This window comes from Scomber scombrus, chromosome 23, assembly GCF_963691925.1.
Source record: "Scomber scombrus chromosome 23, fScoSco1.1, whole genome shotgun sequence".
In the NCBI taxonomy this organism is placed as follows: Eukaryota; Metazoa; Chordata; class Actinopteri; order Scombriformes; family Scombridae; genus Scomber; species Scomber scombrus.
This window is the reverse complement of record NC_084992.1, coordinates 11619756-11634652: the sequence shown is the minus strand read 5'-3', so window position 1 is coordinate 11634652 and position 14897 is coordinate 11619756. Positions and strand designations below refer to the sequence as shown.

The 14897-nt window shown below is 38.3% G+C and overlaps 1 protein-coding gene across 1 annotated transcript in view; it reads left to right on the top strand.

Moving 5' to 3' along the window:
* Positions 1-5799, top strand: part of arap2 (ArfGAP with RhoGAP domain, ankyrin repeat and PH domain 2) — a 131945-nt gene extending 126146 nt beyond the window's left edge. Inside the window, 4 exon segments of the mRNA XM_062444397.1 lie at positions 65-100; positions 912-975; positions 2842-2952; positions 3929-5799. Coding sequence (XP_062300381.1) covers positions 65-100; positions 912-975; positions 2842-2952; positions 3929-4285 — 568 coding nt within the window. The 3' untranslated portion in view covers positions 4286-5799.
* The last annotated feature ends 9098 nt before the right edge of the window (positions 5800-14897 follow it).

The window sequence follows — 14897 nt, the reverse complement described above, 5'->3', positions numbered from 1 at the left end:
GATGTTGGATGGGTGGGGCATTGCAAGTTTGCCAATCTGACCCGTGTCTTTTTCGTTTGAACAGCTGGGGCTTCACGGTCTACACTGATAAACAACAATGGTGAGTGCTACGTAGAAGTTCTCCCAATTCAATAATTGATGGTTGTGACTTTTACTCTTCCCACTTAAAGTATCTCTGAATAAAAGAATCAAGTGGCAGCAAGTTAAAAACTTAAAGCACTTCATAATGAATAGTAGTAGGAGCATCAGTGCAGTCACATGGTGAGAGGCGGCTGTCTGGTCGAGTGTTAGGAAGTTTAATAATACACAGTTACACCATCAACGTTAGATTACCAAGTCAAAGTGAAGTATCTTAAATACTTTTGGACACATTGACATTAAGTTGCTCCAGATATTCACCTTCCCCTTACGGTGAACTGTAATAACTTGGGTGATCTCCGCCGCTTACGTTCAGGTTAACAGGGAAGTTTTTCAACGTTAAAATGAAAAATAAAATCTTTAGTGTTCATAGTGTTTCAGTGTTACACTATACTACATACATTAGTACAGTACAATATGTCATCACATTAGCAGACAGCAGAAATAACTCACAACCAAACAGTGTACTGTACAAACCTGAAGAGGTGAAAGGTATTATTAAAACCGTCATGTTAGATTGTTACTTAGAACACTAATCACTGCTGTAAAGGGATGCTTTAGCCATGCAGCTTTGTGTAATCAGAGCAGCTGGCCCGCCTATCATCAAGTCTATTTACAGCGATCAATGCACATTAGCTTGAACTGTGCCCTCAGACGAAAATGTGTCCAAAGACTGTGGATCGCAGAATCCAGTCACCTGGTTAAAATGAGTGTGAAAATAACGAGGTGGAAATCAGTGACTGGTGTTACAATGGTGTGCTTTCCCTCCTCAGGCATTTCTGCTGCGAGAAGAGGGAGGCGCAGGTCAGCTGGGTGACGGACATCATCAGGATGAAGGTAATGTGACGTGCAACAGAGATGTTAGAACGAATGAAGAGCTCACTCATGCAAAATCTTAATGAAGGAGTTTCATAAATAGAAGCTCAAACATGCAGTGACTTTGGGAGGACAGGGAAAAGTGTTCTTATCCCTTTACTGTGTTGCAAACCAAAAATATCCAATAACCAAAAATAGCAAATGTAACAAACACATTGCAGATGTTTATTTGGATGACAAACACACTTGATTACAGCCGCAATAAATCATCTTTTACAATTCATGATCTCTGAACATGGAGATATGATAAATCATATTTCCACCAATCATCTGTTTCCATTGTGCTGTTAGTCAGATGAAAAACATAAACAGGGGAGGAACTGTGAAGTTTTCGAGGTCACTCAGCAATAACATAAATCATTTTATGTGGAAAAGCTGTGAGAATAAGGTCAAGGCGACTGTAACAATCACATTGTGGTACTTAGCCCCCAGATACAGCTAAGTGTTGTCGCTGTCAGTCGCTGACACAGCACATATGACATAAATAATGCAAGGGGGGGGGGGGCGGCTACATGCGGGGAGAACAGCTACGGATGTGTTATATTTTTGTTTTTTGTTACCCTCATTCATTGCTGCTGCTGTCCTCTTAATGAAATAGCATCTTGAGTGTCATTAGACTGAGAACGCACATCTATTTTCTCCTCTTTTCTGAGTAAATGACTCTAACTTGTAACATCACAGTCATCCTAAACCTAAAGATCTAACCAAGGCTTTGAGTTTTCACAGCTCTGTATTGTATGCTCAGCACATTTCATTAGTATTAGCCCTCTGCTCAGCTTCCTTTATGGGAACCGGTCTGCAGCAAAGTGTTGTTTATCACAGGTGCTTACTGTAAAAGCCTTTTAGTGCTTTAGTTTGGGTTAGCAAGTAAAAAGGGCAACACTGTCAGGGAGAGATTGATCTAAAGGGGAATCCAATTTTTGTCTGTTGTTTCTAAGTGTTTCAAGGTGTTTATTTCAGTGGGCTCAGTGACTTTTCCCTGCTCTTTGGAGAAGCTCTTAGCTCTGCAACGACTAAATCTATAGCAGACTGGAGCCGGCTAAAAATATTAGGATTCTCCTCCCAAATCCGTTAAATATCAGGATTGTCAGCTTCCAACACAGGGGCTTGTGGGAAGGACACAGGACTTGTGGGAAGGGCAGAGAGAAAGTGTAGATGAGAAAGTAGACAGAGAGCCCTTCAGTGTTCTTGATTCCCTTTCTATTACATGTTAGGGAGCATTGTGCTCCAATAGTTTCCATAGCAACTAGTAATGGAGGACCTCATTTTGCAGGAAGGTGGAAAGGATGGTGGTGGTGAGCGTTGGAGGGTTTGAGGAGGGTGTAAAGGTTCAAGGACGGGTCCTAGCAGTGATGAAACAAGGATTTGTTAAAGACAGACAGTTCTATATGTCTGGGGGTCACAGTGATATGAAAGGAGACATTGTTAAAGAGAAGGTTTAGCCGGAGATCAGAACACAGTCGGGGTGCTGTGATGGAGCGGACCATCGTCACCTTCTGACTCTCCCTGGCTGTGTTATTCTGGCCAAAAACAGCAATTAGCACCAACATATACATCCTGTACGGTGATACCAACTCCAGCATTTTTTAGTAAAACTTTATGGGGAAAAAAAGGAGAAACGAAGATTCGAAAAAAAATTATAATTCATGTTGTGTGTATCTGTATGCATGTCCATATGAGTATTAGATGTGTGTTTATGTGTATTACCCAAAATCTGTACCATTCCAAAATAAACGCAATCAAGCTTTGTTGTCCACATTGAATAACAGTCACAGATAGTATTTTTTATCTTACTTCTAATTTCTGCTGTTGGCTGTGTGTCTTCAGTACGGTTCTGACCTGTGTTCAAAGAGCATAAAGCCAAAAGAAACTGCAGTTCACAGAGCTTTGAGCGAAGGTGGGGCACTTCCACCGCAAAACCACAATTCCAGCAAACAGGTGAGAATCATGTACTTTTACATTTACATTTTACATTTTTTAATACTTCTTACAGTATTTTCAACATGTCCGTTTTTAAAATGTTTGTGTTTTGTCATAAATGTGAAAAGGCAGGAGCAGACATTGTATTCAGTTCAAAAATAATGCTGGCTATTTTCCACATGGCCGTCATCTTAGTAACTGCCATCATTGATCTTTTGACTTACGTTCACATTGCACTCGCATCTCTAAATAACAGGAATAAGACAATTGTAAATGAATTTCAGTTTTTCACCACACTCAAAACATTTCTCATTTCTTTCTTTTTCACTAGCAGTTTTTTCTGCTGTATTTACTATAGGATGGGGGTGCCTGAGCTGAGAGATTTTAATAAAATATTTCACTAAGATCCAAAAATGTTGAAATTTAATAAATCACTTATTTTTACCATGTTGAGATTGATGTGAACAATGTTTAGCGTCACTAGCAGCTTGGCTCTAGAGACAGCGATGTTGGTCAATTGGCCAATCCACCATTTTCATCTAGACTGAAATATCTCAACAACAATTGCATGGGCTGCCATAAAATTGTGTACTGGCATTCTCCCTCAGGATTCATAGTAAACATTTTGGTTAACGCTAACTTCATTCAGCAACATCGTCAGGTCAAGATTTATTTACCGAAAACATGTTAGCATTGTAATTGTAAGCATATTATTATTGTGTTTACATTTTGTTAAATCAGTGACTTTTAGTCCTGTTTTCCTGAGATTGCACTCACATAAAATCTGATTTGCGTTGACATTCTTTAAGTGGGGAGTTTTTCTGCTGTGTGTGTACTGAATAGTAGTAAGGTATGCATATGTATTAGATGTGCATATGTACAGTATATATGAGTCAATTCTCCTTACATGAAAAATGCAGTTGGCCCCTTTGGTTTGTAGTGTAGTGTTGAAAATGTACTACAATTCATCTTCATCTACCATTTTCCCCCACAGCTGACAGACAGAAGAACTTCTCATGGAGATGTTAACCCAAGGACCGTGAAGGATGCCGGTCTTCACCAAAAGACAAACAACGCAGCCAACTGCCCGAGGCCCAACGACATGCTCAAGGCCCCCGAAGTCCCACTCAGAAGACGTTCTGTGGATGCTGGCCAGCTTCAACTCCTCCCATCTCCGTCCCCATCCAGACACTTACAGCCCATGCCTTTGCCTGTTCCTCCTCAAAGTGGCGTCAAATCCGCAGGCAGGAGACCCATGGTGGGCGGGGAGAGTCTGATGCCTTCTAATCTGCTGAATGAACTGAACTCAGTGCTGAATAAGACTGGCCGCACCACCAAAAACAATGACTGACAGGAGGAGAATAAAGGAGAAAGAAACATACATACAACTGTCTGTCTGAACGATGACAAAAGCATTACAGTGTTGAAAAGATGTGGAGACTGAGAAAGAAAGACCACACAATGCAGATGGAGTCTATGTGCAATGCTTTCATGAGGGGGGGGGGGATCATAGCCCGAAGACTGCCTTTGAACTTGGATATATAAAGAGATACCGATGCACAAGGGGATGTGGAGAACAGGTGCAGGAGACATCGGAGGTCATGCAGACCTCAGCTGGACATGACGCTGACCCAAGCACTACAAAAATAATTTATATGCCGCTCTTCTAAACCCATAGAACATTATAAAAATATGTTTGGCTTTCAAGCTTCAGAAGCATCAAGAAATACACCAAACATGCTTTCTTAATGCTTTCATATTTCCAGTCACTTTGAAAAGAAAGTTAAAGGGAGCTATGTTCAACACTGTTTTAATTACAACATTTTAGGCAACTTTTAGACAGGCAGGAATACAAAGAAAATGTTGTATCTCAAGTTCAAAAGTCTGGTTTAATAATAGCTCATAGACTCTCCTGTTTTCATAAACATACAATAAAAAAGATACAATAAAGATACAATATCAATATATTGTATTAATAATAATAATTAAATAATTAAAATTGTAACCTTTACCTGTAGAGCTACTAGCAGGGTTATTTTTAAGCGGATCGTTCTGTGGCACATCACTTTAAATTTTACACTGGCTGCCATTGAATGTTTTATTTTTTATTGTTTGTATGAATACATTAAACATTGCAAAATGCTTTAAGATGTAATTTCCTACACAGTTCAACCCATCTTAAAAGTGGCATATGGTGCATGTTGCAGCTTCACATTCAGTATTTTTGAGAAAGATAATTTGTGCTTAACATTGAAAATGAACACAGATGAACCGCATAAGACTCCCAAAGGTTTAGATTCAAATGTTTTGTTTTAAGCTATGCCCTAAATCCAGACTACATAGCAAATCTAATCAAGCTTTCACTCTGTATTGTGCTCACACTAGAAAAATAACACAATAATGCACACCCAAAACAGTCAGCACACATACAAAAAAAACAACAAAAAGCTGTAATATTTGCTGTTGACGACCGCTCGTCTCCCACAACACACAAAGGAAATGGATGATCTGCTCACAGCTGCAAAAAATTCAAAGTAATTGTGGTTGGTGGTGAAACAGCTCCAGGATACCTCAGAAAACAAAAATTGTTAGCACTGGCGTTCTCAGTTTGATTGATGTTGAACGGTGCAAGTATTACATCATTTCTTGTAAATATAAAATGGTAAAGTATGTTGCTTTCCTGTATACTAACTGCAAAACCTGTAAATATTAGTATGTATGCTGTTTATGTTTCTATAGACATTAGATAAAATTGTGCTTTTATAAAGGACTTGATGTGGTTGAAAAGTTACCACAGGTGTCATCAGATCCTCTGAAATAGATTATTTTCAGGGTTATTATTAAAAAACAAACATATCATTCTTCTGCTGTCTCATACCCATTCTGAATCTCTTTCAGCACAAACTATGTTTATCAAGATGTGTGATATTAGATGAAATATATCAGCAAGACTAAGAGAATATCTGCTGTAGAAACGCCATCAAATATCCAGTTCAGACAGTTCAGTCCTGCTCAATTTGAAGCAGGCCTTACCATAGACCCATTTTTGTGGGGGACAAAGGGTCTTTGAAATCTCATGAAACGGCTATAATGGGGGACTAACATAATCACATATGAATACAGTTGGGCTCATTGAAATTGGGCTCATTAGTTATCTAATTTATGCAGTTCCAAGATTTTAGTGACCCCAGTATGCAGAAATATTTAAATACACCATTTTTAGAATAGAATAGGCAAAAATAACTCATTTATACTCTATGGCAAAAAAATGGCATGGCTTTTGACCAAAACTACATGGGATTAGCATAAAGTGGGCAGATATCTTGATTTGAGAGGTCAAGGGGTGCCTAAGAAAATGACCATGCCAGTTCTCTTCCAAAATTTAGCTTTAACTTTGGAGTGTTATTTAACTCCCTTCCCACCAAGCTAGCATGACATAGTTTATGCAGAAATTATTACTGAATTGGACTGAAAACCTGATACATTTAGGAGAAAAACGGTGGACTGCTTTGCCCTTTATCTCTTGTGCAGTGCAAATTGAACATTTCTATCCCTGCCAATAACTCTGGCTAAAAATTACCTTTCCTGTGTTTCACACAGAAAGGCAGTTGGTGGGAACAATGGAGATGGCAGGTGTCAATGCGTGTGTGTGTTTGTGTGTGTGCGCGTGTAGCAGAAAGGGAGATGCACATAAAAAAATTGTTTTTCGGGAAATTGTTTTTATTTGTTTTTTAAATTATTTTTATAACAATACAAAACAAATACAGATAATTACACCTGAAGTATAGGTATTAAAATAATATGGGAGAAAAGTACATGTGATGATCCAAAAATTGATAAACACCAGTGTCGTTGTTTAATGATAATTACAGTCATTGCATTCAGGTTTATTATGCATCATGATTGGATTTTCACTAGAGGATCTTTATTTGTATTTTATGTCTATTTCAACATTGCATCTGCTCTCTGCAGCTTTACATAATACAGTTGTTTAGGTTTCTCTCACCAGGTAAATTTGTTCAGTATTTGGGGGATTTCATATTCCATTGGACTGACTTCCATCTCCACACTCTGTTGTGTTATATAAACGAATCTGTAGGATTGAAAAGATAGAGCAACTTAAGCTCTGTTCTAGATTTCAATGTGAAACAGACTCCATCTTCCATCTTTAACTTATTTATATATAATTATATCATCATTTTATTCATAGATTTCATCAAACTCTGCTTCTTTTCTTGTGTAAAATGTGAGAATAAACTCATCGACTGAAGTCGTGCTCTCTTGTTGAATAATGTATAGCAGTCGGAAAATGCACACGTAGGCAATTGTCACACAGGTTCCTCCATGAAAAATTCATATTAACACTGTATTTTCATTAGGCCGTATACACCAGCTGCTTGTCCTTTGTTTCACGTCCTTTTATTCTAATCATAGAGCTGCCATATTTGTGCATTCATGGTCTGAGCATTGCTTATGAGGGCTTTGTTTGCACTGTGCAAATATGTGTTTTCCTCTCTCGCCTGTATTAATTATAATACTGTGTTCATTGCAATAGTAGAAATGAATACACTCCTACATAATTGGTCTATTGAGAGTCAATTTCAGTCCAAGGAGCCTTGCTTTCATTGGCAGCAAACATACAGTCTGCAATAGCCTCTTTGTTCTTAAGTGTGATAACATATATGTGCTTTTGAATCAGAATCGTTTGTTCAGCATTAAACATATATTTTGTTTTAGAATAGCATCATTACTAACTTGAGGGTAGTGTTGATAACATTTCTTTGAAACACTCTGCACAAAACTACTTTTTCACATTTCCTTGATTTACCAGCACTGTTGGCATACCATCTGTACTGTATGTATATTCACCTCTGTTGTCCTCCAGGTCTAAATAACCCAGCATTTTCTGCCATCCCTCTGAGGCCTATAGTGTACCAAGGTCACCATATGGTGTAAGAGAAAAATCCCTGCAAAGTCATGAACATTAAGTGCCAACATTGACCGTGTCACCCTGCCAAGTATTGTATATTTTATATTTTTGCTCCTCTACATTTCAGTTATTTTATTGCACACATATGAATAATGCAGCTCTTTGAAATAATGGGTACTTCTAGTGCTTTTTCTACAAATCACTTAAACTTCACATCCCAATTAAGCATTTTTGTAAACTATGCTACTATGTTTTAGAAACTTGTATGCATTTTTCATACTGTTCTATGAAGGTTTATTGCTGCCATTATTATCAGAAGATATTTATATGTATGTAACGAGAAGTTTTTTCTCATTATAAGAAGATATTTTAATTCTTTATTTTGAGATATGTTCTTGTTATGACTAAATAACACATTATTTAGTTTTTACAAAGAACCTTAATTAGTAATATATCACTTTATGTTTTTATATGGCAACACATTCACATTATTTCTATTAACATGAAACTTTCTTATGATGTGAAAAGGATTTTGTGATCACATTAACAAGAAAAGTTGTCTTGATGAAAAGAAATTAAGTTTTTTTTTAATATATTAATTAATAGATTTTTTTTATTTTTATGGCGGAACCAACGCAGCCTTACTATCCCTATCCAGGCATCTGCTGGCTTCCGTACAATTTCTGTATAATATGAAACTGAAGTAGCACTCTTGAAATTTGCTTGTGTTGTGGAATCTGACGCATTACAATCAAGGCATTCACAACAAATAACTTAAACTCAAAGTTTCAAGGAGCAGCAAATTGATGTACTGCACAGAAATAAATAGAAACCAGTGGCTACCTTGAACTTAAACTCAGAAACTTTACAACACACATCTGAATGAATACATTAAGCTAAGGAGTTAAACTTTGAAAACAGACCCTTTATATACAATAATTTCAAGTATACATGCAATAATTTATTTGTAAGGGAGTGTTTTACTATTGAAGGATTGTTTTTTTTTTTTTTTACTCATGGTAAATAAAATGTCAAAAATGTTCATCCACCACTGGTTTAGCTGTGTGCTACCAGTCCTACAGTACATGCATGCAGAGGTGTACAGCAGAGTACCTGCAGATTTCGCACAGTCAGTGATGACAGCGAGAGAGAGGGAGCAGAGGGGGATTAGGGAGAAAAGGAGCTAGCTGATATGCTTGAGAAAGAGAGAGAAAATGACAAGTTATTTCAAAAGAACAGACATGAGCCTTCTGATTCAACGTGAGATGCCTCCCAATTAAACCTGGAGCCTGTGGTTTTTAAAAACAAGGCATATTGGGCTTAATCTGATGCAGTTTTGAAATGTGGAGGTTATTGATCAGCTCTTGGCCTTGTGGATGTGTCCACTGAGGCTGCGATCTGATCTCCCCCGTCTCCCTCACTCTCCGTCTCTCGTGTTTGTTCATTTTGTCTCTTGTCTGTGAATAATACAAACATCAAGGGCAGAAATGAAAGGGAGCAGATGAGTGACAGGTCTCAACATGGCTCTAATACCACTTTAGACATCTACATTCTAGTCTGCCGAGAAGCCGTAACTCGTCCTCACACCGCCTTTCTGAAACAGACGGGCAATTAAAATCTTCGATGCTTGCTATTTTTTAGTGGTAGGAAGAAAAACTAAAGATACCATATTAACTTAAAACACACCAGCTGTCCGTGAATATGGCGCAAAAAAATGAAGCAATCTTCTTCACTTTATCCCAGGCCACTGTAAATCAGAGAAGCGGTACTGTTAACTCTGACATACTGCAGCTGTATAACATGGACATCGAGCCATGGCCCTCGTGATTTACATTTCCAGAAAGGGTAAGCCTTATATTAATGGAGCCGTCCATTTTAGCAGCTATAAATAGCTCTCTGCATGAAGTCGTCCCACTGCTGGCTGCCTTTTTGCGCTGATCCACACATTTTACCCTCTAATCTCAATTCTATTAATGTCTCGGGTGATATTTACGACACATGGACCCTTTTAGCCTGACACGACTGTAAAGTATATGTTCAAACCAGCCAAGCTTTATCTAATTAAAAGCCTCTGCAATTGCAATTCAACTGGGATTGAGTCTTTAAAACCTCAATCAGTTTTTCCCCCCTGGTTGAGGGAGGGAGGAAGTGACTGCAGAGCTAATAAAGAAGGGAATGTTAAACATTCCAATTAAACATGTGGAAGAATAAAGCTGTAGATCTTTTTTTCCATGATTGGATATGTAGGAATGTTGCAGGATGGAGGAGGTCACCACAGTGATAACACTATTTGTTTAGGTGGTCACTTAAGTGTCCCGTAACTGAAGCATATTCACATTGACAAACTGTTTTGCATATGACTGTAGGCATAGTGCTGACTAATTCAGTGTGCCAAACACACACATGAACACACACAGTCCCCACACTGTTCCTGCTCATGGAAATAAAGTGATAACACATCACTTGTGGCTGCAGCCTTACAGACTGAGAATATTAAGAAGCAAGGCATAAATCTTTTCAGAAAGCTGCAGCACTAAAAAAATGTATCAAAAGGGATACTTATTTCAAAGCCTAGTAATCATGATGTTAAAATTTTTGTGACATTTTGGAAAATTTGCTTTCTTGCCAAATGTTTGATGAGAAGATTGATACTACTCTCATGCCTGTCTCTGGTTGCCTGGCAACCTTACAGGTAACAAGACTCCAGGATGTTATTGCGCCCAGCCAAAAAACACATCACTCTCCATACTACTTTAGTTGTTTGTGAGGTTTAAACATAAGGTGCGAATTAGTGAGTTTTAGAGGAGCTGGTAGGCAGATTTGTTACCTTTGGACAGATTCCGGCTAGCCGGTTCCCCCTTTTTCCAGCTTTTGTCCTGAGCTAAGCTAACCTGTTGCTGGCAGTATCTTCATGTTAACTGTGCTGGCATGACAGTGGTATCAAAGTTCTTATCTTATAGCAAGAAAGTAGAAAATGTCTAGCTATTCCTTATATTATTAGACATTCTTCTGAGATTGTTATCCGAACCAATCAACAAGTATCCAATACCATCTATGAAATTTTTATTTGACAAAGGAGCAGGTAGCAGTTGGAGCAGCTGACTTAACAATACATCAATCTGATTCCAAAAGTCAGGGTATCTTTGCCTCTGCTATATTACTTTTAACCATTAAAAAAAAAAGTCTTTCTCTTGCAAAGAGAACTTTAAAGAAGTCCAACACTAAATCTCTGGAGTATCCCTTTAAAATAAATCATAAGGTTTCATCTTCACACATAGAGCTCCTGTGTCTCCGCTGTGAACATTGTGCACTGCAGTACAGGAGAATGATTCTAATATTGATACAACCACAGCTGGTGGATTCAAACAACCAGAGGCTGACAAGCTGTGTATTGGGTTCTTTGGGACTCGGTGAGGGTTCAGCACCTCAAGAAAAACAGACGGTTTGAGACAGCCAGAGAGAGAGAGAGCGAAAGAGCTGTGAGCTGATCAGGGTGGACCTGCGAACCATGCGGTCATTTCCATTTAGTAATGTACTCCAGAGGTGGAATGAGAAGCGAGGCCGAGTCGACCCCTGCATACTGCCGTCTAACAGGCTACGGTATCTCAATACCGAGGGAGCAAGCACAGGAATGGGCAGATGTAAGCAGGGGAAAAAAGGTAGAAGGAAATGAGTGAGAAAAATGTGACTAATGGACACAGCAAGCTCTTTTTACCAGAAAAGAAAGTGCATTAGCACGGAAGGGATAATGCCCGATGATCTCCTGACCCCCGTGTCCAGATTCTGTGTATTGGCTTTCTGTTCATGTGTGGGACCTTGACCACCCTATTAAATCAGGCGGCCAGCTCCCAGGAGTGACCAGCAGCCCACCACACAAGACAGTCAGCAATTTGTTGTGCACCATCATGCCCCCCAGCTCTTCAAACCACACTATCCCAAGGACGCAGATATAGATTGGACACCATTGATTTGAATTGGGAAGACTAGCATAATTTGTTGCCTCATTCGGAGTCCATTATTTATTTATCCTCTTCTAATCTAGAATGCCAGTCCATCCACAGTAACCTTCATCTCAAGATTGTTTGGTCTGAATTAGGTTATCAACAGAGGGGGGTACAGAAGTTGCAAACTGGAAATGGTTTAAACATTTGCTTGTTAAAGATACATAGAGTCTCTGCAGAGTGGCAGAGTAGTCGTCCTCTGAAGTTTAGGTGTCCTTGGCTGATGTTTGGTGTTTTTAATGTTTGACATACTGTCTATATACACACTAAGCCACCAATCACCGAGTTCTGATATCTCATTATTATTTCAGTGAAGTAATTAGGTGGTATCAGTGAGTCCACATGAACACCAGCCCAGAACAGATAGATGCCTGTAAGCTATTTTGGATTTTAAATGAGAATACTTACACTTATCAGTGGTAAACAACAACAAAATTATTTTTTTATTACTTACTTATGTAATGTGAAAGTTGTGAAATGACTAAAACTATCATCTAACTTGTCCTCTCAAAGCTTTCACTAAAAAACATTTTAGTGGTTTTGAGCTCATTACAGTCCACCATTATATTGTTTTGATTCACCACTCTTATTAGCTTCCTTTTCAGACACAGCAAACAGCTGTTTTCACTAAAAAATTAAATTAAAAAACTCACTGTATGCTACCTGTCCAGTACCAGCATGAATAGGTAGCATGGTGAACATAGAATAGTTAGAAGCTAAAGACCTGGATATTTCCCCTCAGACATTTGTAAAGACTAAATCAGACTTCAAAAGAGAGTGAACATTGGATTTACACTGGGTGAACAAAAATGATTCCAAATGAATGCCTATGTTGCAGGCTGTATAGGCAACTGTTTGCTTACACCGCCATGTTTGTGTGGTGTTTACAGCTTGTTCTGCTGCACTGAAATAGTTTTTTTAAATCTAGTAATGCAGGATTGAAGCAGTAAGTATTGATTTTTGGATAATTGGTGACACTACTAAGCAGACATGGAGTACCAAATTTGGAGTTGTGCTTCTAGCAAATTGATAAATATACGTCCATATTCATCCCCTTTTAGCTCTGGTCTCATCTTCACCAACTCAAAAATATCTAACTCTCATTGCTTGTTTCATGTTTGTTTTTTATTGCTGGGTAGCATACTGTGGATTTATCTGCACTTCTTCATTTAAAAAAAAAAAAACCTACTACATCTAAATTTAGATTGATGAGAGTGGTGAGAATATGGTAAACTCATGTGGGCTGAAAAAACTAATTAGATGAAGAATGTTGTAACATTCTGAAGTGCAGAGTGAACCTGTAGATTCCTGCCACTTTATACAGTAATTGTATCCACTGTGTGGAATTTGTATATGATGATGTGTATAAGATATAGTGTATTGTAAAATTGTGGCTTAAAACAGGATAAAAAGTGAATTTATGACAGCTTTTGGCAACAACCACAACACGCGTAAATAGGACATAACACTATTGACAGGTGACCAAATGAAATACACCTTTACCGTGATAAAGATTCTGGAATCATTTGGGATAATGTAAGTACACAACTCAACAAAATGTATTTTATAGTGTAGTTGGTGTAGTTGCTTTTAGACACTGTAATGCAGAAAAGCTACTTTTTAATCTTTAAAACCAGCCTTATTTCAATTCTAAAAAATAAATTATTTGAAACTGCAGTTTATCATTTAAAATAAGCTTATTCATTTTGGCTGATGGAAGGCACTGGATTTCTTTTATACTTTTAAATGTCTTTCTGAGTGTATTAAACCTTGATTAAACCTTTGAACTACACCATTTTCAGAACATTTTCTTTTTGTTTTTTTCCTTCAAACTGTAGCTAGGCTCAAAGCTATTTCCGAGTAATGTGTCTGAAATAAGTCTGAAGGTGCAATTAGCCAGAGAATGAAACAATCACAGAATCCAATCTCATAATTGATATTAAGCCTGTCTATATGCAAATGATTGAAAAAGATCCAATCTCCCCATTTTATTTGATAAGGCTGAGAACTCTATCATAATGCATATCATAACACACACACACACAGATACACACATCTCTCTGCATCTTCTCTGCGCCGGGCTGGCCTTTTTTTCCTGATGTCGAGATAATGACCCTCATTGGTGTGTGAGATTTCTGATTAGCAGAACAACAACAATGAGTGCTAATTATCACCTGAAAGACAAAGCCGCGCTGATAGAAGTTTCTTTCAGCCCATTGGTGCTGCAAAATGGTGTGTTTTCGTGCACGCACCTGTGTCTATGAGTGCGTGGCTCGTGTTTACGTGCATGCAGTTGATTTACCACCACAGGATATAAAAGAGATCGAGATAGACCAAGGGTGAGGGGCAAGTGCTCTAGTGAGACATAGTTTTGAGAGGAAAACAGACAAAAGGGATGGGTGAAAAGAAAGGCAGTGATGATAGAGTTGTTCCAGCTCATAGACATCAACTGTGTGTTTTGGGTTTTTTTTTTCCAACCCACCGCAGACTCATTAAGCAGAAAGACATCTTGCTTCTGACCGGTAGACATCTGTATTACAGATCTTTCTTTGGAAAAAGAAAGCACACCTGACTTCACAGCAGCCCCATTGTCAGAAGCTAGCATAACACAGAGCAACTCAAAATGTTATATTCACTGTTGCTAGGAGATGCAAAGAGTTGGTAAAAAAAAAAAAAAAATGGGTATGAGCACAACAGTATCTCAGATGAAAAGGTAGCTATAGAAAATGATTATTTTTCCTTTGACTTTTGAGCACAGTTATAAATTCTTAAAATCACTTGCGTTTGCACTGCGTTGTATTGTGGGTTTCTATACCTGCTGAGCCTGTTGCCTTCCTAGAACATGTTTTCCAGCCTAAACTAAATCTTCAGGCTTTCCATACACTGACAAGATTTGTTGGTTTTCATGTGTCCCTGTTGCTCTGACTGGGGTTGGTCTGTGCCCTCCAGCGAAATGTGTCCCAATGAATATTTGATTCACCTTGATTACCTATTGGTTTGGTTCAATATGGCATGCATAATGAAGCACTATG